We start from the raw sequence: 27,901 nt of genomic DNA on the forward strand, positions 1-27,901 counted from the left end.
ACTTTCTGCAAGTTGTCGACGCAAGAAATAAAATATTTTATTTCCTTACTCCCCCATGAAAAATTCACTTTTCTACTTTCTATTTTATTATTTTTTCTTTTCAAATGTTTACTTATATGTTATTTGAAATTTTCCATAAAACTATTTTAAATATTTTATTATTTCATCTATAAATACCCTTATTATATTATAGCTCATGTGTTTTATTTTCAATTAATAAAAACAGAAGCCTACTGTAGGCCATTCAAACAGATAGGATGGTTGTGGCCCACCAAAAAAAAAAAAAAAAAATCTTTTCATTCATTTTGTTTTGTTTTTTTCCTGCAATTTTTCCCGTATTTAAAAGGGTGAGTCTTTTTCGGGATTCGGTGTCATTTAAGCCTTCCAATGGGCGTTACTCACGTGGAGATGGGCTTTGCAACTCATCATTATGATTCCTCATTATATTCATTTTAATTTTAGGAAAATAGTATTTTTAAGGTAAAACATTTCTAAAATAATAAATGTTTCAAATCTTTTAAAAAAAATAGTATATTTTCAAATTGTAAAGAGCTATCTGTCATAGTTTCTTTAAAATTAAGGTGTCAACTGTAAAAAAAAAAAAAATAGAATTAAATATTTTTAAAAAAATTGTAAATTAAATAAATAACTTTTACAACTTAAAAAATCATATTATACGCTAAAAAAATATACACACATTTTTTTTGCGATTAATTAAAAAAAAAAATACTGCCACCTTATGTAATCTACACTTTATTTCGGATATATAAACGTTGCGCTTGTGAAGTGTGATGTTATTTTTACTATTATTATAAAAGTTGCGACAACTATCACCGCCCCACAATCTTGGCTCTGTAAGCGAATGGCAACGAGTCTTTTGGGGACCAGTCCTCTGTTTTTTTGCTGGCCGCCCATCTATCAACCTACGTGATTTAAACTTACGTGGCGCTACATTAGAGAGCTAATACATAATTTAATCAATAATTAATGTTATTCCACTGTTCGTGCTCAAGTGAGTGAGCCTGATGTTTTAAAAAATGAAATATTAACTACACGTGCATTACATATTGGCGTCGTGGCTTTCTGGTTTGGGTAAAGAGATTTAAGTCATTGCTCTGGAGATCAACACGTATATAGTTTGATGGATTAAAATATATAATTATATATTCATATTGGGAAAGGAAGATTTTACGGTTCAACAAACATGTGCATTTTTTAACGTATAGATTTCATGTGCATATATGTTGTGTGAGAGGATACATACACGCATCTCCTACTCCAATGCATTCTCTCTAATTTTATACTAAATATCGTTTTATATAAATGAGCACATCGATTTAAAAAGTAAGACCTACTTAATTAATGATATTATAAATGATCACTATGCATTTTTTTTTTTTTATAGTTATTGTGTAGTGGTGAGACCCACCAGTGCTATATGTTTCGTTATCACTTAAATTGCAGTAGATATATGGATATTTTGGCATTAATATTAGCAATCAATTGGAGGAATGATACGGCACATATATTATACTATATTATACGAATAGAATTAACAGATTTCGAAATTATATTATAATTTAGAATAGTCCTAAATATAGATTCCGCAATTATATTTGTGACAATCAATACATAGCCATTATCATATATTACGTTTTTTTAGCATTTTCTTTAACATTTATGTATGATTATCTTGTAACATGTTTGGGGTTGTGATCGTCGTGTTTATTCATAGTTAGTTATATTTTGAAATTTTGGGAGAAATGTTGAGGTTTCCAATCTTGTTTGTGAATCATAATCATAGCATTTTTAGTTGTTTAATTCTTATAATAAAGCTATACGGTCGCATATTTATGATTGAAATTATCACACTAGCACATGTGCTATATTTGAATTTTGTTCGTTGTTCAAAAATTAAGTTTTGTAATTCCTCGATGTATGTCGTTTTGACGTTGGAGCCAATATTTTTGGTGTTAAAACTTGAAAGTACTTCAGCCGACATCATTTCTTGCACTAAATTGGTGCAAAGCTATGTTTTGATAGTAAATTCTATTTACCCACACATATTGATTTTTATTTTAAGTAGAACGAATAAATTCTATCTCCTTCCTATATTTTTCTAAATGTTAAACCATCTTTAGTCTATAAACAGCATATTGTCTACCTAATACATATTTTTAATCATCTCCGGAACTTTTTTATCTTCTTTTGCGCTCGTGATTGTAGGTGTTGAAAATGGATCATCGACCTTTCATTTTCAATTTTGCAATCTTTACTGTGAATAGATCGTTGACATGAAGAAACACCAAAATAATCATCACTTTAATTATATTAAATGTGGATAACTTATTTAAGGAAGATAAATGGGAAGATTGAGGAGTATGATTATTTGACTGGGAAGATCTGGAGTAATTGTACTATAGAAATAAGAATAACTACTAAGCCATGTATATTTCCAAAAAGTATAAAAATTAAGGAACATATATAAAAAGAAAGAGGAGCATAATATATAAACATACCTTTCCGTGGCACTTGTGATTTGAATTTTGTATATGAGCAACTCGTTTTTAAGTATGAATGTTATCCTTTGATTTTTATTTATACTTAACTATGTTCCAGACACAATCAATTCAAACTCTTTATTGTCACCACCATCTTATACAGATAAATGTTTAGTGCGACGCATTTGCATAAAAATATTAGTTAGTTAATACAATTAGCAATATAATTAGGGAGAGCTACGCATATCATCACTTACTAAATTTATAGCTCAACTATGAAATTATATATTAAGAACATAATATTATTGAGTCAACAAATATTTCAAGATTCCACAAATATTCCTACACACCGATTAGCCATAAATACTTCATATGTAAATTAAATTGACTATCACAATAACAAAGTTAATCTCGGTTAAACTTACGTACACAATTTGTTCATTATGCAGTATTTTTAATATGATTAACTTTGTACAATTTATTTTGCTATGGCATATAAAATTATTTAATATCATTAACTACAGTGGCTGATTTCATTAATTTACCCGAGAAAATTTTCAATTGTGAACATGAAGCTCGAAAAAATTAAGTTTGACGAAGATCAATTATTTTGGTAAACTTTGGTTAATATAGTTTAATATATTGGTTACTTTTAGTTTAAGGAATGGCAATTTTCGAAGCAAGTAAGACTTGACCTAGATTTCTAATTATTATATAATTAGACTATAATTATTGATGTAGTTATCGAATAATTATAAACAAATTCTTAAAAATAATTTTGAATGATAGAAAATACTCTCAATATCCTCATATGTATGAAGTAGCACTTGCATATTTTGGTATGCTATGTAAGAACAATGATATCAATGTGTTATCAGCTGCTAGTATATTTTTCACAAGATATTGTTCCTTTCATTTCAATATGTCGTATCGAGCGAGCTTTCGGAGTTTTACATTTTAAGCTCACAATTGTGGTGGGAGCAGCACATTTTTTTATAGGAAAAAAAACAAAGTTAATAAAAGTTGGAGATAAAAATCAGATATGAATAAACTTGGGCTTTCTGACGGAAGTGCGCTTCCATTCGAATTCCTCTTTCGGTTCTTAATAGAAGGAAGACTTATGACAGTTAAGGACCAAAATTCTCGACTTTCCATAACTAGAATTTTCGTTTTAAAGGAGAAAGTTTCTGATTAAAAAAAATAGCAAAACTAATTTTTAACCTAAAATTAGTGTAAAAATATGGGTCATTGACTATGAAAAGCAGGTAATCTGAGCTGTTGGTTATTAATTGAACGATCTAAGTTTATCAATAAAAACACAGAAAATTTTCAAAAACAAACAGTATTGGGTTGTTCCAATAACTTCCAAGTATTTCTATCTTATTTAAGGAATCAGAAGTACATTAGTGTCTGAAATTTTCATTGGCCGATCAGAATTGGAATTTTTGGTCCCTCCCTATTCTAACGCCGAAGTTTGGATAGATATGATGTAATAGGTATGAAATTTGTTTGATGAAATTATATGTATATATACAGGCATGAAATCATATATAGGTCTATGGGGCTGTAACCCCCTTTAAAAAATTGCACTTTTAAACTAAATAATATTAGTGGTATTTAGAATAATTTAGTTGATAATTTCATATAAGTGTCAAAGTGAAAATTGTGGTTCAATCTCAACGGTAGTTAGACCGTCAGTATATATATATATATATATATATATATATATATATATATATATATATATATATATATATATATTGAATTCGGTAGGGTAGGCATCTTTAATTTGATGCCTGATGAAAAGCTATGCATTTGGCTACCTAAGCTAAGCTAAGATATACATAAAATACAAAAACTCCTCTCAATATTCCCATGACGCAACACAAGCACACTACAAACTATTCATATCCACTCGCACCCTTTTATTTTTGTATCTATTATCCTGAAGAAAAAAAAAATACATCAAATTATCAAACACATCAATAAACAAAAAAGAAAAAAAAAACCCTAAAAAACTAAAAAATAAAACTACAAGAATTGAAAAGAAGGAAGAAGATAAGAATAAAGGACAAATAATTATTTAATGTCGTTATATTAAGGGATGAAAAAAAAAAGTGAACTAAAATGAAAATCCACCTCCTAACAAAGAAAAGGGATAAGGCGGTGGTACCGAACCAGAGTCAAAATACCCAATCTGCCCTTGTTCTAGTGCCCCTTCTCCACCGTCGGAGATCCACCAAACGGACGGTGGATCTTCGGGCGGCGAGGCAGACGCCGACGCGGCAGAAGAGGAAGAGGAAGAGGAAGAGGAAGAGGAAGAGAAGGAAGAAGAAGAAGAAGGAGAGTTGAAAAGAAACGGTCCGTCGGTGTGGGAAGGTCGGAGTCTGAGGGTGCGAGCGTGGTTGCGGTGGGTGAGCGCTGACATCATCCGGGGAAGGATGTCGGGATCGTCGACGAGCTTGTAGAGAAAGGCCATCATCTGCTGCGGGCGAATCTCGGTGGTCTCGAGCCTCTTCATCATCCCTTCAATCTCCTCCTCCACCGCCCTCTGCTCCTCCTTCATCCTCCCGATCTCCGCCGCCACCTCCGGCATGCTCCCCGTCGCCGCCGCCGGAATAGTCGGAGCCGGCGGCAGCTTCCGCCGGACGATGTTCCCGAGGAGGTGCCTCTGGCCCCTCAGGAACCACTCGTTCGCGAACTCCCACCTGTCCGGATCCACCTTCCGAAACCCCTGCGACACACAAACAAAAGTCGGTCGCCTCGTATGTATATGGTATATGTATATGTGTATGTGTATGTATATGTATAGGTGGGTTGAGTGAGTACGTAGGTGTTGAGCTGGCGGACGAAGCTGGAGAAGTTGTTGTGCTTGAAGAAGGAAGGAAGGATTCGATGGGAGAAATCGAGTGGATCGGAGACGACGAAGCTGTTATTGTTGGGTCCCCAGGCGATGAGACCGTTGCTTCTCGGGTCGTTGACCATCTCGTACGTCTTCATCACGAACGCCGCTATTCCGTTGCTCTGAGTCGTTGACCCCATCATTCCATATATCTATATATATATGGAAAGATAACTAGATGTGCTCTCTCTCTCTCTCTCTCTCTCTCTCTCTCTCTCTCTCTCTCTCTTTCTGTGCGTGTAATATAGATAACACTGAGTGAGCTACTAAGTTCTTTGTTTTAATTTTAGGTGGAAGAGGGGGTTCAGTGCCAGGGGTGTTATATGTCTATATATAGAGATATATAAATAAAAGGCTGAGCCTAACTCGTACTCGCTCTGACGTGGCGTGAACTTATATGGTATGTTTTTATTTTTGGTTAGGCTCTTTATACAGCAGTTTTTTTTCTTAATTATTGTAAAGAGGGTAGTTTATAACTTTTAGATATTTTTTGCGTTCAACGGAAGGCGCGACGACTGGCTCACGCGCGTGGAAATGCTGTGATGACGTGGTCCCCCATGAGATAGGGGATTTATATGTATTGAAAAAAAATGGGAAAATATCACATTTATACCCTGTGTTTTAGTGAAATGTCGAGTTTAATCCTCGGTTTTCAAAAATGTCGAGTTCATACCCTCTGTTTAACTAAAATGACGAAATTATACCCTGAAATGAATAACAGCGTCACAAATCTCCCTTTCATTGATATTAACTCTTATATAAGAAAAACCAAATCAAATCTAAATCAGTGCCCTAACTTCCAAATTCTCAATTTTGAAATAAAAATAGCCTTAAATTGAAATTAAATAATAAAACTCATACCTCCTAAGAAATGACTTCATTCCGTGTTCGAATTGTAACTCTAAATTCTGAATTCTCTGTTCGAATATGCGATTTTGATGACTATCAACTATCGATGTTTACCCATTTGCCTCTTTCTGTGTTCTTCACGATTAAGAGACTGTTATTTATTTTGTAGTTTTTAAATAAATTACATATATGGCGCGAATGAATAAAGATAATTGGTGTTTATATATACATATTATAGTCAACGTCAATGAAAAGTCAATAAAAAGAATATTCTTGACACTGTTGTCTATTTCATGGTATAATTTCGTCATTTTAGTTAAACATGGGGTATATTTCGTCATTTTAGTTAAACAGAGGGTATGAACTCGACATTTTTGAAAACCGAGGGTTAAACTCGACATTTCACTAAAACACAGGGTATAAATGTGTTATTTTCCCAAAAAAAATTGATAACGGTAAAAGATTTGACAGTGGTGGCATGGCATCTTTTCCAATCAAAGCAAAAGGAGGAGCAGAGGGAGGAGCGTAAGAACACGCGCTGAGTGAGGAGATGGAGATATATTGTTATTGTATATTAATGATAATAAAGCAAGTGAAAGAGAGATTATTAGGCTTTGGAGGCAAGCAAGAAAACAAACAGTAAAGGTACTACAATTACATTAGATAGATGTGGCCTCTTCCTACCACGCCACGTGTACGGTCCATAATTCTCGGGATATCGCTTGGGACGCAGTGTTTGGGCCATGGGAACCAACGTTTATCCTTCCCAAATCTATATATTGCTTATTGTCTCCGTCCATCCACCTCAACGCTCTTTTTCTTTTTTACTTTTCTCCCAGTTAACGAGTTTGCATGAATATAAGTATACAGAGAGGTACTGAAAGAAAGGTTCAACTATGTCGGTTCAAATAACTATTTAATGGTGCTAGAATAATTAAGTAAGCAATCAAACAAGCAAATAAACAAGACGCAATAAAAAATATACAAAATTGGTAATCATGTTCGTTGATAAAATACATATTCAAGATGACCGATACGTCCGGTGGTGGAAAGAAATTCATTATAATAATCAAAGGTACAAAGACTCGAGTTTGCAAACTCCCTCTCAAACAGTGGTCTCCTCCGATCTCCGATAAACTGCAATATAAACTCCCCTCAGATCTGAGACTCCATTTCACTTCCACGCGACTCTTCCTCCTAAAGATCGCACGATCCTCCCACGAAAATCTTCACAGCGTATCAACGCAAACACACATATTCATACACTATGTACAAATAAAGCACAACAGTAGCAATCTATCATAAATCAGTTGTCGATGTAGATCTCCGTTAGAGAGACTGTTTTTATATTAAGGTCTGTGTTTATTGACCTAAAAGCGTCAATTGACCTAATGAAATCCTAGAGGGTTTTATAGGCGTCAATAACATAATCTCCACTAATTAAATCGATCAGGAAACCAAATTCGATCGTATCTCGATAAAAATCGAAACTAAAAATATTATGTTTTTAGTTAAGTTCGCGCAGATTGTCACGTGTCTTGTAACCCAGGTCTTGAACAAGTAGTTGCACCATCGTCTTGAACAACGTAGAACACACAGTTTTGCCAAACTAAGACCATGCCACAGAAAGAACCAACAATCTCCCCCCTGAAATTTTTGGAAAAACAACACAGACATTACGCAAAGTACTTCTAGCAACAATAAAGCAACTGAGTAGTTCAAGATTAGAAGCATTACAACCCAACATAATAAAACTGTTCAACATAAATCAGTCCTCATTTTTCCATAAAAAGACAAGGGTGTAAATAAGTGTAGGTTGACAACAACATAGAAAAAAACTTACTTAATAAATAAACGAAGAATAGAATTACAAACTTCAGAGCGATCTTCTTCTTCATATTGGTCTTCTGGCTTCAATGTCTTCAGCTGGGCATTTCAACACACGTTTGTGGGCCGAGAGGTGTATCCTTCTTGTTGAGATCTTCTTGACCGCAGTGGCCATTAAGTTGATCTCTGACTCAATCTGATCCATAATCTTGTATTTCATGGAAAAAGAAAAGGAAAAATGATATACATGAGAAGATTAAGGAAATAGACGGAGCAACTTCTCGCACAACAAAATCACTGTGCTCCCCCTGAATATTTGCCACATGCCTGTATATGAAAAGCTCGTGGTCAGCGTTGAAGATAAGGAGCATGCAAGAGAAGTTTTCCTTGCCAGTCTTCAGATCACCATTACGAGCAATGAGAAGCTCACAGATAAAATATGGGAAACCAATGAGATGGTTGACCCTGAACAAGGAAGCGTGCGTAGTAATCTGATCATAGACTTTCTTCCCGAGAACAATAAGGCCCTTTCGTTTCCAAAAGCATACAAGAACAGAGCAAGAGACTTGCTCACATATCCCCGATGAAGTTTGAGGAACAAGTTCTTGTATGCTATCCCAACCAGCAGGGAATGCATTGTTGATAATTCAGTGAAGGGAATAGTTACATCAATCCATTGTTTTCGAAACCATCCAGTCAAACAAACATCCACCTTATGTTCTTATCAACAACACCATGTGGAACAACTTCCCGAACAACAGTTTCACAGTAGGTGAACAATAAATTCTTTTCTTTTCAGCCATAGACGGTCAAAACATGGACTCCTTCATAAGGATGAAAATCGGTGACATTGTATGCATTTCCTCTTGCAACATTATCATGTGAATTACAGACCTGTGTAACACCAAGTTCCATTTCTTTGTAATCTGCTGGAACAAACACCATATACCATTCATGTGAACATTGGTATCACTGGTTGTGACATTTTTCTTCTTATTCTTAGCAAGAAACGTTTTCTTAGAGATGCAGTCATTGCACCTGGATAGCTATATTTAAAATCATATATGTGGAACAAAAGTGAATGTTGATCACTTGGTGGGAGCATTCTACATTTTTGGTAGGTGTACGATCTGGATTGACTTTGATTGTTGATGTGTCGTTTAAGTACCGTTACGACACACTAACAAGGATCGCTATGATGGTCACAGTGAGACTTAGTCTAAATCCTGAAGTGGTCATGGACTTCTGGGTGGTATTAAGTGTTCTTTGAATGATTCATTAATGGCTATTTGAAGATGTCAGAACACTTATGTCTTGAGAATTCAGGATATGATCTGAGCAGAAAGTGATTCGCAGAGACAGAATCTAGCCTTCCTGAAATAAGGTCAATATTCACTCACCTAATGGTTGATTTCGAAACCGAGTGATTGTGTAAACTTTTATAGTACGTACGAAAGAATCTTGCGCTGGTGAAGCAACAATGCTTATGGCTCATATGTATCAAGAAATGTATAACATAATAATTGACCTTTCTCAGTACGAGTTAATCCTTGAGGATTAAGCTAATGAACTGATTATATCAATGGACACTCTTACAATGAGTAAAATATAATTCTAGTAATAAGAATAGTGCAGTCTTAGTTCATTTTGTGGAGTGTCACCAAGATTGACGAATCGATTAAATGAGATAAATGACTTTTTCGTCTACTTTAATCAGATTTGTGGGAGCTTCTGTTACTAGGTCCGTAGTTCCCAAGTCGGCTCTGATAAAAATGAATAAGATCTCTCAAGTAATAATAAGATTTATTGTTTACAATTTCACAGTTGTAAATTGTCTTAGAAGCATTCATTCGGAATTTTGTCTATTTGCCGAATTAAATATTTATTGTGGAATTAATTATTTATTGTTGGAACAAGTATTTAATTATTTGAATTTTAAGTTGGGCCTCATGGACAAGGTAAAATTAAAAAAATTCTTAGGCTTAGTACACCTATGATGGTCGCCTACTATGGTTTAAATACCCAATATTCTCTCTTTTATTAGTTGCTAGATTTATGAAAAGAAAAAAATCAGGTAATTAAATAAATAAGAGAAAGAATAATAATAGTTGAGATATTATCTCTCCATTAAATAAGGAAATAAGATATTGTCATTAATTTTCTCCCATAATTAATTTCCTAATATCTAGGAGAGAATAATGGTTGAGATATTCTCTCTCAATTAAATAAGGAAATAGGATATTGTCTTTTATTTTCTCTCATTGATAATTTCATAATATTTAGGAGACTAATAAAAGTTGAGATATTCTTTCCATTAAATAAGGAAATACGATATTGTCTTTATTATTCTCAAATATCTAGAATCCCTAAATATAGAAGAAAAATAAGGAAAATATAATATCTTAGATTCTAATATGATGGATGAGAGAAAAAGTAGCCTTTGTAGTCAAGATCTAATGGTTGATACTTAACTACAGAATAAGAAAAAATATAGGAGAATAAGGAAATCCTAATGGCTTCCTAAAATATCTCAATCTTACCACTATAAATAGGAGTCATGGAGAACACAAAAAAGACACACGTGTGTTACACGAAAAACAAGAAGAAAAGTTCGACCATTCTCTCTATGTGGTGGCCGATTTTTCTCTCTCTCCCTCTCCCTTGGAATTCGTGATTCCAATCTCAAAAACACGACACGACCTGAACTCGTAAATCGGTGGTCGTTGGCCCACACTTTATTCTTGTTCCTTCGGAGATTACGACTTGAAATATTATGGTGTCATCCATTGGAGATCCAAATGACGAGAATCCAGTCGTTGTTCCCAAAGATTCAAGACCGGAGACCAAATCTTGAAGATCAAGTAACTGGAGCTCATAATTGGATCTTGAAGAACTCGATTGGAAGTTTCTGTAGCTAAACTCAAACCCGTAAGTGTTATGATATTCCCTTCATTTCTTACAAATTGGTTGCTTGAACTGCTCTTTAATGTTTATTACTCATTTAAACAAATCTAGACCATATAATCGTATAATTAATTAGCTAGGTAGCGTAATTATTTATATTCAGCATGGTTATAGAGATTCGTATTCCCAATAAGGGTATTTCACTAACAATTTGGTGTCAGAGCAGTTGTTCGTGACCGATAGCAACATGCTTAATCTCCAACAAGAACTAGGCATGTGATCCCCCACTGTGTTGCATCACCCTGATCTAAACCTTCGACATTGTCTTTTGGACCCATTACAGGTTCACTCGACATATGGATTTGCTAATCCAAATGACATAGAAAGAATATGATTTATCTCAGACACATAACCTCCAAACAAATCTTCCAGAGACCTTCCCTTTTATAGAGGTCTTCTTCTTCATAAGCTCAGCAATGCTCAATTTTTGAAAAACTTGTGGCAAGGTGACTTACTTTGGTGTACCTCTGTTGGGATCAACAATCTACCAGGGCCTAGAGGGGACCTCCTCTGTTACTTGCTCTAATTGAGCAATATCACAACAGAAGACTGAGCCACAGGGACTGGCTCAGACTCATAAACAATTGCTTCATAAGGATCATCTTCTTCTTCAGAATGAGCAACATTTTCTTGAAGTTCAAGGCGTTCTTCCATGGTAAGTACTTGTTCGACCATCTTCTTTGTCGGAGTAGACTTCTGGGAAGTTTTCTTTTTCTCTTTCTTCTGATACATCTTTAATGATGGCTCAGGTACTTCAGCAGGGTTAAGGTTCTCAAAATGACATTCCCCTTTAGTTGTATGTATCTGATCTGGCACTTCCTCACCAGTCTTTGAACCCATCAAAGTTTAGAGACAACAATAGAACCATCAACATAATGGACACTAAGATTAGGGCTAACCTGATCCACATTCGCAGCAAGACCCTCTTAGACGAAAATAGGAGTCGGAAAAGTCTCCTCAATGTTCTCTATGGCGGCGGCGACATCGATAATATTCAGATGTTAACATAAGCTTATGAACGAGGTTAAGACTTGATAATGGCAGAAGTAGGTGCACAGAGGCAAGCTTTATGAACGAGTAATCTCCACATATATCTTCAACATTAAACATCTTGTCACTCCCCCTTAATTCCACGTCAACCACAAGAAAATAAATCTTGTAATAAGACCTGATTGACAAACATGCAATGAGAAAATTATTTCTCAATAATACAGAGTGTTAGGAATTCTTGCCCACGAGAAATAATAAATAAATGATTACTAAATAGAATAATGGTTTATTTTATTAGCATCATATGATTAGTAGGTTGAGATATGAATATCAAAATCAATAGCAAATATCATCCACAGCCTTTGTATTAAACTGAATCACGTGTTGGGCACCTGAGTTCAGGCGGTGTTGCTAAAACATGCTCGATGACTGATACATGCCTGGACAGCTGTATCTAAAGTCATATATGGGGAACACTAGTGAAAGTTGATCACGACGTGCGAGCATTCTATACATGTGGTAAGTGTACGACCCGGACAGACTTTGATTATAAATGTGTCGTTTAAGTACCATTACGACACACTAACCGGGGTCGCTATGATGGTCACAATGAGAATTGATTAGAGTTGAATGGATCGGAAAACTTTGTCACCAAGTCGATAAGAGTCTAAGCTAGGGGGTTAATAAAAGACGATGTCTTCCCTCCCAACTGGAAGCTTTTCCGTGATGGAAGATAATCAAGACTAGATGTCACGAAATTCCTAATAACTAAGCTATATCGAAACTTATGATTTTAAGGGTAACTTAGAAATACTCGAGTTTTTAATACGATTTAGTTAACTCGAGTGGATCAACTAATGTTAACAATAGGAAAATTAAAATACTAAAAGTATATTGAGTCTGTAAGGTCTCCAACATTAACACAACACCGTGAGAGTGGTCTTGCTCGCCTTATGACCATCAGTTTTTTAGACATGGTGGTCCATTCTCTTCGGAAGGTGTAAGCGCATTCCAATACCAAGGTTGTGCTTCTGAAGATAGGTGGAGAAGTGGATCTCGTCTCTAACCTAGGCTTCCCTAGCACACAAGGGCTAAACTTTGTCTGCTGAAATGTTGGGTCGACTCAAGTATGAGATGACCGGTGGTTGTCTCATATGGCCAACGATTCCTATAAAACTGGTAGTTAGTAAAACATAGTTATGAATGTACGTGAACCACGACTGCTTTACTAATCTGAGATGGTCCTCATTTTCGCTAGGTACACTTCGTTACGTCACCTTAGTGAAACGGTCTGTGGCTATTGGTAAATTACCATGGAATATAAAAACTGGGTCTTTTTAATGATTAGTATTTTTCCCCCATGCTTATGCATTATGTTTTTATATCCTAAACTTTTTTGATAGTTGTTTATTTTCATATTGCTAATAATTGCTGTTATAAATTGTAGTAATCATGTTGAACTCTATTATGACCTTATTATCGAAAGACGTTCTCACTAGTGATAACTTCCCGAAATGAAAGTCAAACCTGAACATCGTGCTGATGAGTGAAAGCATACGCTTTATCCTCACTAAAGAGAGACCTCCCTTTCCTGCTCTTAATGCCTTCAAGAACTTAAGGGATGATTATGACAAATGGGTCATAGCTAACAACAAAGCTATGGCATACATGGTCGCAAGCATATTTGATGCGTTGCGAACAAAAATGGAAGGGAAGGAGACTGCCGTGGAGATCCTTGACTCGCTGCAGGAAATGTTTGGGATGCAAAGCGAGCAAGCCCGCATAGAGCTCACCCGTAAGTGCACTCGCACTAGGATGACTGTGGGAACCCCGGTGAGGGATCATTTCATAAAAAGGACTAACTACTTCACCGAGTCTGAACTCCATGGGGCATAGATGGATGAGGTCACTCAGGTGGGAATAATCTTGAATTCCCTTTCGAGTGACTTTCACCTGATAAGGTTTTCTTTCAACCCATCAACGAGAAGAACATTCTCAAGTTGTGGCAAGCCTTTAACCTGGAGTGTACCTTTGCCAATGAATCTGCCTTTTTTACCATCACCAAACGTCACATTCGGTGTCTTGCATGATTTCAAGTTGATGAGACAGTTCTTGTCACATGTCATACGCCATGAGCAAGTATTGTTGAAATACCAGCTTCTTTCATGTATAATTTTTGCATAACTGTAAGCCACGAGACACTTCTTCTACTAAATTTTCCACTATTGTCTGACAAGTGCCAATTTCTTCACTTTCTTCAGCCGTAGATCAGCCAGGTACTTGAAAAGCAAGACTTGATGTGACCAGCTTTATCACAGTAGTGGCAAATCCACTTATTATTCTTATTCTTCTTCCTACTGGTGGTGAGAGTAGGTTGTTTTTGCAGTTGGAATATCTTTTTGGCCGTAGAGTTCTTCTTGCTTTCATTAGTTTTCACAAACTTTGTTTCAGTCTGTGATGACTTGCCATGGAATCCAAGTCCTCTGTTGCCGCTACTCCTCCTCTGTGAAGCAAGGATGGAGTCAAGATTGCTAGAGCCAAAATTCGGCATCTTCACATGCTTCCTTAGTTGGCTCAGCTCTTCACATGCCTCGGAGTAGGCTTTATAAGCTCGTGTTATATGATCCTTCAACATAACCACAGTATCAGATAATTCGTAATTCTCACTGATCAAGCAAGTTACATCTCTCAAGCTTCATATTGGTAACGTTTTGACTCAGCTTCTTATTGTTGTCAATAACAACGTGCCACTTATCAGGCAACAAGGAGTAGTTCTTGATAATATCTGCCTCAGTAACATCAATTTCATCATCACTACTCCAATCATCATAAAGATGTTCAACCACCGTATGATTTGGGCTAGAAACATCTTTTAGTTTAGTTTGCACAGATTGCCACGTGTCTTGTGCAACCCAAATCTTGGACAAATAGTTGCGCCATCGTCTTGATCAATGTAAAGCACACATTTTTGCTAAATTAAAACCATGCCACGTAAAGAACTAACATTTTGAATTTAGAGACTTGATGATGCGATAATAGTGATGATCCTAATGAAATGTTATGATGGAGAGCGTCGAAATCTCCTAATTTACTTTTTGTAGTCTTATATTTTCATTGAGTTGATCAAAGTCAAAGCACCATCGTGGTGAAGAGACCTAGGATTGTAATATACCTATTGTAGTTTTTTAATCTCATACTTTGTGAGTTAATCAAACCACGATTGTTCAATTAGACCTAGGTTGTATTCTTTTCCTTTTTTTATATAAAACTTGGGTTGTAATTTTAATCAAACCACGTATCTTTCTTTTTTTAAGAAATTATTACACTAATTGTATACTAGTAACGCAACTTTATTGTTAAAAATTGAAGATTTGCGGGTTTATTTAATTGATAAATAGTATATATATATATATATATATATATATATATATATATATATATATATATATATATATATAGCAATGTAACTATAAAACTATAATAAAACGTGATAATTTCGTTAATAGTTAGTAAATAGTCAACAACGTATATTAATATATAGTAATTGACTTATTTGCCTTTATTACTCATATATACATTAATTTTCTACTTGTATACGGTTGAATTCAATTAAATATTTTTTATTAATCCAATTAATATAATGAGTTTGTTTCTTCCAAAATAATAAGAATAAATTATTCTCTATTATTTTTGTTGGTTGTTTGTTTAATTTTTTTTTCAAATCCTTCTGATATTCTTTCAACGTTTTTCACTTGCATAAGTATTCTTTGTTCATAAATGCTATTACCAATTATTAACATATTGGGTCAAGCGGCTAAATGGCCAAATAGAACTTAAGGATTTGCAAAATAGCCAAAGTTTATCAAGTATAAGCAAAATAGCCAAGCTGCGATTATTAATCCAGGCAGGATTAAATTTAATCCACACAAAATATCGGGATTAAATTTAATCCAGGCAGGATTAATTTAGTCCAGGGATGAGAGTAATGGCTATTTTGGTTAACCTAATGAAACTATGGCTATTTTGCAAAAGCCATAGTTTGAATTGGCTAGTTCATGCCATTTTTCCTAACATATTTACCATTTTTCGAGTATTTTGTAGACACGTTTAATTTACAAAAATTAATAGTTGTAAAATAGCCCATTTATTCGGGGTGTGAGTTTCGGTTATGAGGGGCTGTTTATATCCCATTTATTCTTTGCAGACGATAGCATCGTCTTCTTTGAAGCCAACAGAGAGGAGAGCGAAGTGGTTACTCGGTGCCTTTCGGTATACTCGGAAGCTTCGGGCCAAGTGATTAACTACTCGAAATTGGATGTTTGCTTCGGTTCCGAGGTTGATGAGGCTTACGGGGCAGATCTTGCGCGCCTGCTTGGAGTCTCCGTTACGCCTTGTCACCAGCGATACTTGGGGTTGCCCACGTTCACGGGAAGGAGGAAAATTGAAGTGTTCGCATTGGTCCGTGAAAGAGTTTTGGAGAGGATAAAGTCATAAAAGCGGTCCTTCAAGCTATCTCGAGTTACGTAGCTAGTTGTTTATGTCTCCCCCGACACCTTATTGACTGCATCCATAAAGCGGTAGCTAGCTTTTGGTGGGGTGACAATGGTGAAGAGAAGAAAATCCATTGGTGCAAATGGCATGAGCTCGTCGTGCATAAGTCGGATGGGGGGTCTTGGCTTCCGGGATATCGGGAAATTCAACCAAGCAATTCTAGCCAAGAGCATGTAGAGACTTATCCATAGACCGGGCAGCCTTGTTCACCGCGTTTTTAAGGACAGCTACTTCCCGAACGGCGAGGCTCTACACGCTACGTGTGGGCCAAGTGGGTCGTTGGTGTGGCGTAGTTTGTGTTAGGGAAAATGGCTCATTATTGAAGGCTCGAGATGGAAGGTTGGAGATGGTGAGTCGGTGTCGGTTGCGAGTGATAAGTGGATTCCCCGGCCCCCTAGTTTCCGTCTTATGGATCCCCCCAAATTCCCTCGAAGATGAAAGTGTCGGAGCTTAGAACCACGAGCGGTGAGCGGGACAGACCACTTATATCTAATATGTTCTCTAGTGAAGATGCGAGAGCTATCCTTGGGATCCCCGTGAGCCGCTCCGGAGGTCTTGACACGCTGCAGTGGCACTACACAAAAGATGGCGAATATTCCGTTAAGAGCGGGTATCGTGTTGCTATGTCCGCAGTGGTCGCAGCGGGTCATTCCTCCCCCTCCGGTAATATTGCTTGGTGGAAAAAACTTTGGGGTTTACAACTCCCTCCCAAAGTTAAGCTCTTCACTTGGAGGGTGTGTAAAGGGTGGGTCCCGGTGCGGCCGGTGCTTGAGCGGAGACACGTCACTAAAGATGGCGATTTTCATGCTTTTTGGGGCTTCCCATGGGCTCGAAAAGTATGGAAAATCGGAGGCTTCGAGGAGGTGGTGCGTGAAGCGAGTGGTGCGGACATGATTGGCATTTTCTGGAGAGTTATGGAGTCCTTTAAGGTACGTGATCTTGAAATCTTTGTCGATTTGATTTGGGAATTATGGAACCACATGAATAATATGTGTGCCGGGAGAGCGCGTGGGCGCCGAGCAATCTGGTGGAATGGACATGCGGCTATGTCGATGATTACCAATGCGCCTCAAGCGTCCACAAGCAGCACATTGCTGCTGACCAGGCTCGTTCGTGGAAGCACCCGCCGGAAGAGATGGTTGCAATCTCGGTCGACGCGGCTATCGACGCGCACGAGGATGTGGTGGGTGTTTGATGCATTGCCCGGGACTCCAGAGGAGTGGTGTTGGTTTCTGAGATCGCTGCGAGGAATCAAGGACTCTCATCCTCATGCGGAAGCCACGACGATTCTTCAAGGTATGTTGTTTGCGTGTGATATGGGATGGAAGAAAGTTGTTATTCAATCCGATTGCCTGGAGGTTATCTCGGTTATTCGGAGCGGCGTTATTCCGGTGACGGAGTTAGGAATGATTCTTAGTGACATCAAGGTCTTATCATCTAATTTTTTGGTTTTGGATTTTCTGTTTCACTCTCGTAATTGTAATAGAGCCGCCCATAATATAGCTCGCTTTGCACTTATTCATGTTACGGGCACCCGGTGGTTGGGACTCGTGCCTCCTTGTGCATTACAAGAGGTCGTGAACGACCACCGTGGTATTAATCCATGATTGTAACCACGGTATTCTTCCGTCATCTAAGTGAGAGTTTTTAATATATAATCTCCGTGGTCCCGTCCACGTTTCCTAAAAAAAAAATAGTTGTAAAATAGCCATTAATATGCATTTATTCTCCTTCGTATTTATCTGGAATTTTTTTTAATAATCATAAAGTGATATGTCATTGGTGAGCATGCACTGGTAGAAATATCATACATATATCCCAGTAGTTTACGATCGTGGTTGTTTGATTAAAATTTGATTATTAGTAACAGACAAAACAAAAAAAGTGAACCCACCAAACAGGGACGAGATATTAGTAATAGCCATATTCTTAAATATCTATGTTGTGTGAATTTTCTTTATAAAATATATCTTAGAGATTTGCTAACTTTGTAAATCTACCCATAAAGAAGAAAGTGCTAATAAAATGAGGACACGTCATAGTGCTCGTAGTCATAAATATCCCACCAGTGTGAAAACAATTATTTTGTATCTATGTGACAGGAGATAATCAGTCAACTATGTAGCAGACTAGCAATAAGTTGAATGATTCTCATACGAAAATTGAATGAGCAAATAAAAATCCACTGTTACGTGTACAATCATTATGAAAAGAGTGATAATTTTATAGAATGGAGGAAATGGTGTAAAAAAATCCAAAGTTTTTAGGTGATAATACTTGAGTTCCTAATGTTTAAAAGTTGTGAGAATAATGCTCAAAGTCAATTTAGTGTACCTCCGTCGCAACCTCAACCGTTAAAAATGGATCTCAAAACTAAGGTTTCAAATGCCGTTTTCGTTGCCTTTCGAGTCTTTTGATTTACGAAAAATCGATACGCCGACGGAAAATCGAACGGAAAAAATGTGGAAAAGCACAACTGATATGTCGTTTTCAAATGCTGTTTTCAATGAAAAACTGATAAGTCGACGGAAAATCGAACGGAAAAAAAGTGGTATAATATATTAAATATATATATCTTCAATTTTAAATTTGTAAAATATATGATACTTAAGATATTAATATATATATATATATATATATATATATATATGATATTTATTTTAAAAGTTTATGACAATGTATGTATTATATTTTTAAGAGTTTAATTATATGTATGTCTAATATATTTATTTTTTGACACATTCCTTTACTCATTATATATATATATATATATATGTATATATATATATATGTGTGTGTGTATATATATACATGTATTTAAGAGAAATGTTCAAAAAATACTTAACTATCCTTTATATATATATATTTATAGTCATGTATAATATATATATATATATATATATATATATATAATGAATAAAATAATTGAAGATACACGATTAATATATAGGATTGATCAATCAACATATTATATATAGTTGTGTACATGTATAATATAATTTATTTATGATCAGTTTAAATTTAATAAATAATATTCTCTCCCAACAAAAACAAATTCTTTGATAACGTGTATATATATATATATATATATATATAGATATATAAAAAATAAACTATTGGATATAGGCACTAGGGTCACTTGCTTTAACCTCGAGGCATGTGAACATTGCATTGAAAAAAAGGATAATATACATCTCTCTCTCTCTCTCTCTCTCTCTCTCTCTCTCTCTCTCTCTCTCTCTCCTTCTTCTTCTTCTGTAACTTCTTCTTCTTTTGCAACTTCGATTTTTTTAAGTAAATCTCGCCGACTTTCTCCAATCTTTGCTGATATTTTGTTAAAATCACCTTAAGCTTGTGCGATTAGCAACGAAACTCGCCGAAAGTCGCTGAAATTCGAACGACAAAAAGTGGAAAAACGACATCAAGACTTTCTCCCGCCGTTGGCTGTCCGAAAACGACTTTGCCGGCGATTGTCGGAGAAAATCGTCGGCATTTATATCCTTGGTCAAAACACGTGGCATAATCGTGTGTAATTGATAATTCTTCTACACAATATTAAGTTTATTAAATGAAATAAAAGCAGAGAATAAATACACAAAAACACTCGACACTAATAAAAAGAAACGAATTCCCGAATTAGAAAAACTTAAATCTCCAAACTCTCGCGATTTTTATCTCCTTCCGAACCATAAAATCAAGAACATGGAAGATAAAAACTCATCGTTCATCAGCGGTAGGAGCAACTTGGGTCGACGACAGTCACGCAGTCGTGAAAAAGGACTTCAAAGATCCAATTTTCATGGTCTAAGGGTCGGATATGTTCATGTGGCGTAGAAGTGGTTGAGAGAATTTCGTGGACTGATTTGAATCCTAGGAGGTGGTTTCTGGGTTGCTACAAAGGTAAGGTATACAACGATGTTGGTTTTTATTTTTTTTAAAATGTAATTCTGTTGATTTTTTTAATTTTCTTCTTCTTCTCTTCATGTTCAGTCTGGATGTGATTACTTTCAGTGGCTAGACCCTGAAATTTGCAAAAGATCGAAGCAAGTGATACCCAATTTGCTCAAACGATTAAACCAATTGTAATTCGAAATCGGAAAAATCAAGATGGGCAAAGAAGAAGAAGCAATATGAGTACATGTTAAAGCTTTCAATGGAGTTTAGTTTATGTAGTTATTTTGGTTATTGTTTTGTTCAGTGTAGTGGCTATGATTGTGTATGGGCAATCAATGTAGTTTATGTAGTCAAGCTTTCAATGAAGAAGCAATGACGATTCTGTTTGTTTGTTTTGGTCAATACAATGTTGAAATATGTAATAGTATTTTCAATCAATGTAAACAAAAAGTTTGGCCATAAACACATACTGAATTTCAATAGCGAAATGAGGCCATAAAATGTGCCATATAACAGGTCATATACAAAACCAAAAGGAGGCCATTTTCAATACCATAATGAGGCGATAAAATGTGTCAACAAAATAGAACATACAGTAACAAAATGAGGCTATTATAAGACATTACAAAAGACCTGAACATTATACAAAACAGACCATTAAATATACCAAAATGAGGCCATTATAAGGCATTACATGTTAACCATAAACTATACCAAAAAATGGTCCAAATCCATGCCTAAGATTAAGTGGCCGTTGTCCCTGTCCTAGCTGCAGTCCTCGATGCTTCTCTCTCATGCTGCTTCCGGTGTTGGGTTCGTTTTTATGGTCTTCCTCTTTTTTGGGAGCCGACATCTGAATCACAAAAAATCCATATGGCTCACAAACTACAACACTTTTTCAAAAAGTCAAAAATATATGCACAAACATACCTGTTCAACAGTCTGGTTTAGGCAAGACCTCTTAGAGTGACCAACCTGTTTATAGTTGCTGCAATGGTTCACTTGACCTTTTCTACTTTGTTTTGTTCCATTATCAGGTCCAAATTCAGGTGGAATTTCGTCGTTGTGTCTGTTCCTCTTCTTCTTAGGACTCCAAGGTAAGCTTTGCTCGAGAGAAGGTAGTATCGGATTCAAACCTATGTCTGGCCACTTATCTGGACTTGTCATTGGTTCAATCATTCCAGAATATGCAACTACGTACGGCTCTTTCTTATACTAGCCATCAACATAATCCATATGATGGAAACCACAAGACCAAATACATGCCAATGCATGTGGACATGGAATTCAAGTCAACTGAAAAAGTTGGCATGTACATTCATTTGCTCTTAAGTCAACAGCAAAACTCTCAGCCCCAAGAAACATGAAACATGCCTGAAACTTGCCAGTCAAATATTAATATAGATAAGCTTATTACATGAAACATGCCTGAAACTTGCCAGTCGAATATTAATACAGACAAGAATATTACAAGTCAGATATTAATACAGCCTCTTAATCAACATAATAAACTAGTATAAACTGAAACTAATACTAATACAGTCAAATATTAATACAGATAAGAATATTACCAGTCAAATATTAATACAGCCTCTTAAGTCAACAGAATAAACTAGTATAAATACAAACTTACTTGAAACTTGCTAATACCAGTTACTTTTGGCATACAATGTCGTGCTATTTTATTGTATGTTTCTATAAAAGCCAAAAGCTGCTTACCAACTACTTACACCGAATTCTGACCTTCATCCTTTTGCTAGCGAATCTACACATAAGCCAATATCTTATCTTCTCAAGCAGGGTCACTATTGGCTTATCCCTTGCAGGCAGTATCGCTGAATTAAAACTTTCACACATGTTATTGAGAAGCATGTCACATTTAACGTCCACTCGGAAATGAGACTTTGTCCACTGTGATGGTTCTTTATTCAACAACCATTCATGTGCCTTATCATCTTCATCTTTAAGCTCTATCATTCGTTGTTTAAATTCTGGTACAGTGGTTGCTCGTGCACATGCCAATAGCAATTATTTCAATAGCAAACCGATGTGCTCCTTCTTGAAATTTGAATGAAGATGGCGTATACAAAACCTATGCTCTTCCTTGGAAAGACATCTGCCAAGGTTTTCTCTAACCATTTTTATCTGTCACTCATCATGGTGAAACCGGTTGTGTTCTAAACATGAAGATCTTTTCGAAAAAGTAGCATAAACCATGTCCAAGTCATAGTATTTTCCTTCTCAACTACAATGAATACAACAGGATACTGGGAGTTATTTGAGTCAATACCTATTGTAGCCAATAGCATGCCCTTGGAATAACCTTTCAGAAAGCAGTCGTCAAAGCCTAACAATGGCAGCACCCCTTGTTGAAACCCCTTTTACATGCCTTGACACAGATATATACTCTTTCAAATACTATCTTCCCATCGATAAGAGTTTTTTTTTAGCAGAACAGTAGAACCTGGATTCACATAACAACATAAGCCCTCCATTAGTTATACAACAAAACAAAATCAATCCATCAGCCATATGCATAATTTAGTTACTATACCTGGATTTGTAGCAATTAGTTGTCTATAGTAGTCGTCAAGAACAGCGAATTGGCTCATCCCATTACCATCTAATATCTCTATCTCCATCTTCCTCGCCCTATAAAAACACTGCTAGAGAGATGGTTGTACTTGGTTGATGATGTCATCTCTTTGAAGCAGTTATACTCCATGTGTGGATTGAGTCGGAATTGCTCAAGAAAGTGTTTTGATAACCACTGACTTGTGACAAGTTTGTTGTCAAAAACTATGCTTCAATCATGATTATCCACAAATGTATTCCCTCTAACTGTACTCGAATCTGAACCCTGCATCTTAGCGTACAAGACCCATGGACAACCGATGCCCTTACATCATGCTCGCAATTCGGTCTTGTTATTGAAAACAAATCGAAATTCTCGATCAGCCTTAATGAACTCTTCTCTGAGTACATATCGTAAATCATCCATCGAAGGGAATATCATTACAAGTTTGAACTTGAAATCAGAGTTATTTGAGCGTGAGTTGTACTCTTTCTTGCTCCGCTTCGCGGCTTGCTCTTCATCCTCACTGCATAGGCTGTCTAGGTCACTCTCAGACCATAAACCGTCAGACCCTTCATCGTCGACGGGTTGCTCATTACAAACCTCATTCACGTTAGACCACTATTGTCGTGGATGCGTAATTTCTTCATCATCTCCATCGTCTGCGTACTCATCTTCGTGCAGTTCAAAGCCCGCCTCTTCAGCTTCTTGTTCACTCATCGCCTCAAATTCATGCCTTAACATTGTCTCTCCGATGCTATCGAACAGACGACAACTATTCTCTCTAGAATTTTTTGCGATTTGGTGATTTGGGATTAGGGATTTGAGTTCGTATTTGGGGCTTGTATTCCTTTTAGTTTACGGGGATTTCTTTTCAATTTGTTATATTATACATTATTTTAATTTGATATATTGATGATATTAAATTTTTAGATTGATTTGAAATTGGTTTAAAAAACCGGAATACATCGGACCGTCCATTCTTTTGACATCCATTTTTAACGTTTGAGGTTGCAACGGAGGTACACTTAATTGACTTTGTGAATTATTTCCCATAAATTTTAAACATTAGGAACTTAAGTGTTATAACCCAAAAACTTTGGGTCTTTTTGCCACAATTTCCTCTATAGAATATATAGCAAATATTGCATTTGTCAAATTCAGTAACTTGATCTCCTCGAGGGAAACCTTATTAAATTAAAAAGTTACCTTGTAAGAGATTTTTTTTTAATATTTATTATTAGAGGCCATAGTAAGTTAAAAATGAGTGTTTATCAAACTAAATAAGAAAAAAGACACATATAACTATTAGTTTAAGTGAAATGTCGAGTTTAATCTTTGATTTTTAGAAATATTGAGTTTATACCTTCTATTTAATTGAAGTGACAAATTATCCATAAAGTAGATAACCGTGGTACAAATCAATGATTTTATTGATTTTTCATTTATGTTTACTCTGATATTTCTATATAAATCTCATTTTATCATTATTCATTCGCTAGAAATTAGGTACAAGCCAGTAATTGTACTCCAGTAAAGTTTAGACGTGAAAATATTTTCATGGATGTGGTCTAGACGTGAGGCAACATTAAATATAAATAAGAGTAAAATAGGGCTTACATATAAATATTAGAGTCGACATTAATAATAAGTCAATAAAAAGAATATGTGTGGCACATTTATCTATTTTAGGATATACTTTCATTACTATAATTCGACAGAAGATATAAGCTTGACATTTTTTAAAACCAAAGGTTAAACTAGACATTTCATTTAAACACAGAATGTATATGTGTCATATTCCTAACTAAATATTAGATAAAAATATAAAAAAAAAAAATTAATAAATGAAATTAAACATGTTAGCTTTAATAAGGTAAAACTATAACTTCAAAACTTCTTGGCCTTCACTTGAAAGGTGTTATAAACTTAATCAATATAAACTGATTTAAAAGTAAGTTAAACATAAATTTAAGCATTACAATATAAATACATATATACTACTTCATCTTGATAAAAACATTAATTTAGAAATTATAATTAATCTTACACGTATAGGAGAATTATTTTCTTACATAATGAAAATTATAAGTATGATATGTGATAAATGTGAGATAAGTACAATGCTCTGAGAAATTTGATTGTTACATTTGATAGTAGAGTAGTTGGAGGTGCTTTTAATCGGGATTAGTGGCTTGCCCATTTCAATTTTTTGTAGGTGAGTACCTAGCTGCAAGTATTTTGCTAACAAAAATCTTATTTTTGAGGAAGTGTCTTGACTGATCACACGGAAAACACAACATTATGTTCTTATTATGTTCTCTTTGGTGCATATCGAGAAAATTGCACCTTCCACGTACCTTGACTTTGTTACTTGTATTACCATAGTGGCTCTTCATCTTCATTGTCACTATCTTGGTACTATTTGTTGCCGCCTAGATTGTTGTTGTTAGCTTGGTGATTAGTTGACTTGTTAGGCAAGTGATTGGTTACTGCCTTGGTAAAAATAAGTATAGCGGTTTGATAAATTGACTCGTCACAATTATATTACATAACATAAATCATAGCATTGAAATTTTTTAATTATGAAATCATTATAATTTTCATTATATCTGAAGTTTGTTAGGTTTAATAACTTTGACCTCTAGAGAATTAAATGAAACAATTTGTATATAATTATGGTTTCTATAGTTATACGGTCATATAGAAACTTTTAATTTGCATAATAGTAAACGTTTTGTTAATTATAATTAATTAGCCATCGATTTTATTAATAACATTTATTGACAATTAATGTACATGGGTTATTAGGAAAAGCTTATCAATTAGTTATTTTAATAGAATTAGTGATTAATTAATCATAATTAAATAAATGTTGATTATTTAATAAATGTTTAAAGTGGTCTAGTTACTTACAAATCTTGTTTAAAGTGGTCTAGTTACTTACAAATCTCTTTAATAAACAGTAAGTTTGATATCATTTAGCTGCTTATAAATTTGTATAATTTTACAATAAATGCTTACATAATTAAAAAAAAGTTAAAAAGAATCCTTCAAACAAAACATGCGAACAAAGAAAAAAGAAAATTGGTGTGTGTGTGTGTGTGTGTTTTTTTTTTTCATTTGTAGTATTGTCTTGATTTACTAGTTTCCCAACATTTACTTCACTACCACTCTATACTCTTTTCACCACCGAGTGTTGTGGTCTAGTGGTTCCAAGCTAACTCCTAAGGGTTTGGAGGGCTTGGTCCCGAGTTCGATTCCCCCAAAAATCAATTGTCTGTGTGACATTGTGAGGGGTGAGAATCGCTTGGGATTGGGTGACCTCCGGCTTCTGAAACTATACTAGGCATTCGGTGGAGTTGCTTTGACGGGGCCAGTGCTTTGCACTGGTAGGTCGCTCTAGTGGATTGCGCCAAATGCCGATCTGGACGACCTAGAAAATCCGAACATGAGGCAGCGGGGGAGGCAAGGTCGCCACCTCCATCTCTACCTTTTGTGTTTCAAACAAAAAAAACTCTATACTCTTTTCTTTTGGATTCTTTTAAAACCAACTTAGGTAAAATTTGAGGCGGATTTCATCATTGGTCAATTATTAACATTCACGAAGCCAGTAGGTGTCAAGGTTGGGCTATAGTTCCCCGTCAAAAAAAATATTATTTGTATTTTTAACTAATTTTTTAATTTATTTTATACATTTTACCTAAAAATTTATAAATTAGTCCACCTGGACTTTTTTGTTTTTAATATTAATCCCCTCAAGTTTAAATTTATGGCTTCCTTGCTCACGTGTCCTCTGTGCTATTTATTTCAGGGTGTCTTTATCATGTAACCCATACACAAGACAATCAAATTTGTGAAATAATTATGGAAATCTGAAATTGAATATAAAGCTAACTACTCTGATTTAGGAAGGAGAAGTTCTTATTAATGCATCAAAACAAAGTTCCATAATATCACATCAAATTTCTACAAATTTCGTTGAAAAAACATGTATTATTCATGACAACATATGTCTTATATACACATACAATATAGTTGATGATAATAAATCAATACAATTATTTCTATGACCGAGTTTAAAACACGACATGGTGGCGTGTGATAGTCGGCAGCATATTTGGAAGCCTCCTCCGACCGGGTCCGTTGCGGTCTCGGTTGACGCCGCGGTTCAACCAAAGAATAGAAGAATCGGGATGGGATGTGTCGCTCGTGACCCAAAAGGAATGGTTCTTTGCTCCGAAACCCACGTGCTTTTCCGTGGCCTCTCTCCTCAACTCTCGGAAGCTTCGGCGATTCTTAAAGGTATGGTATTATTATCTCTCGATATGGGCTGGAAAAAGGTCATCATTCAATCCGACTGTCTTGAGGTAATATCGGTTATTCGAAACAACTGCATCCCGACCTCCGAGCTTGGAACTATTATTAGCGATATCTTTCTGCTTCGGCCAAACTTTGAGTATATTGATTTTGTCTTTCATCCTCGTGATTGTAATAAGGTTGCTCATACTTTAGCTTGTTTTGCTTTAAAGTTTGATTCGGGCGCCCGGTGGTTGGAATCGGTTCCTCCTTGTGCTTATCACGAGGTCGTGACCGATCGCCGTGGTATTAGTCCTTGATGTAACCACGATTTTCCTCCGCCATATGTGATGACTTTTAATATATTTCTCCCGTGGTCCCGCCCACGGTTCAAAAAAACAAAAAAAACAAAAAAAAAAAACAAAACACGACAGTACTTGAAACATCACTCTTGCCGTTTATGATGCAAGCAAATTAATTACTTATACTCCTTAAGAAATAAATGATTATTTTATTATTTATTTATTTAGTTTAGAGGAGCTCATCATA

At 35.5% G+C, this 27,901-nt stretch overlaps 3 protein-coding genes and 1 long non-coding RNA gene across 4 annotated transcripts; 3 read left to right on the plus strand and 1 right to left on the minus strand.

The window, feature by feature from the left end:
• Nucleotides 1–4,562: 4,562 nt before the first annotated feature.
• Nucleotides 4,563–5,720, minus strand: HSFC1 (heat shock transcription factor C1). The gene is made up of 2 exons (XM_089613255.1): nt 5,331–5,720; nt 4,563–5,235 (listed from the first exon to the last, which is right to left on the minus strand). The coding sequence occupies exons 1-2, from the start codon at nt 5,544–5,546 to the stop codon at nt 4,624–4,626; spliced, it is 828 nt and encodes a 275-aa protein (XP_089469381.1). The 5' UTR covers nt 5,547–5,720; the 3' UTR covers nt 4,563–4,623.
• Nucleotides 5,454–5,986, plus strand: LOC149400861 (uncharacterized). The gene is made up of 3 exons (XR_016296715.1): nt 5,454–5,583; nt 5,694–5,803; nt 5,910–5,986. It is a non-coding gene; the product is annotated as an uncharacterized LOC149400861 (long non-coding RNA).
• Nucleotides 5,987–17,018: 11,032 nt separating this feature from the next.
• Nucleotides 17,019–18,191, plus strand: LOC149400862 (uncharacterized). Its single transcript, XM_089610525.1, has one exon. It carries the CDS (start codon nt 17,019–17,021, stop codon nt 18,189–18,191), a length of 1,173 nt encoding a protein of 390 aa, XP_089466651.1.
• An 8,953-nt stretch (nt 18,192–27,144) lies between these two features.
• Nucleotides 27,145–27,672, plus strand: LOC149400863 (uncharacterized). The gene has a single exon (XM_089610527.1). It carries the CDS (start codon nt 27,145–27,147, stop codon nt 27,670–27,672), a length of 528 nt encoding a protein of 175 aa, XP_089466653.1.
• The last annotated feature ends 229 nt before the right edge of the window (nt 27,673–27,901 follow it).

This window comes from Urtica dioica, chromosome 4 (assembly GCF_054948205.1).
Source record: "Urtica dioica subsp. dioica isolate 48M chromosome 4, U.dioica_male_clone48M_v1_H2, whole genome shotgun sequence".
NCBI classification, from domain to species: domain Eukaryota; kingdom Viridiplantae; phylum Streptophyta; class Magnoliopsida; order Rosales; family Urticaceae; genus Urtica; species Urtica dioica.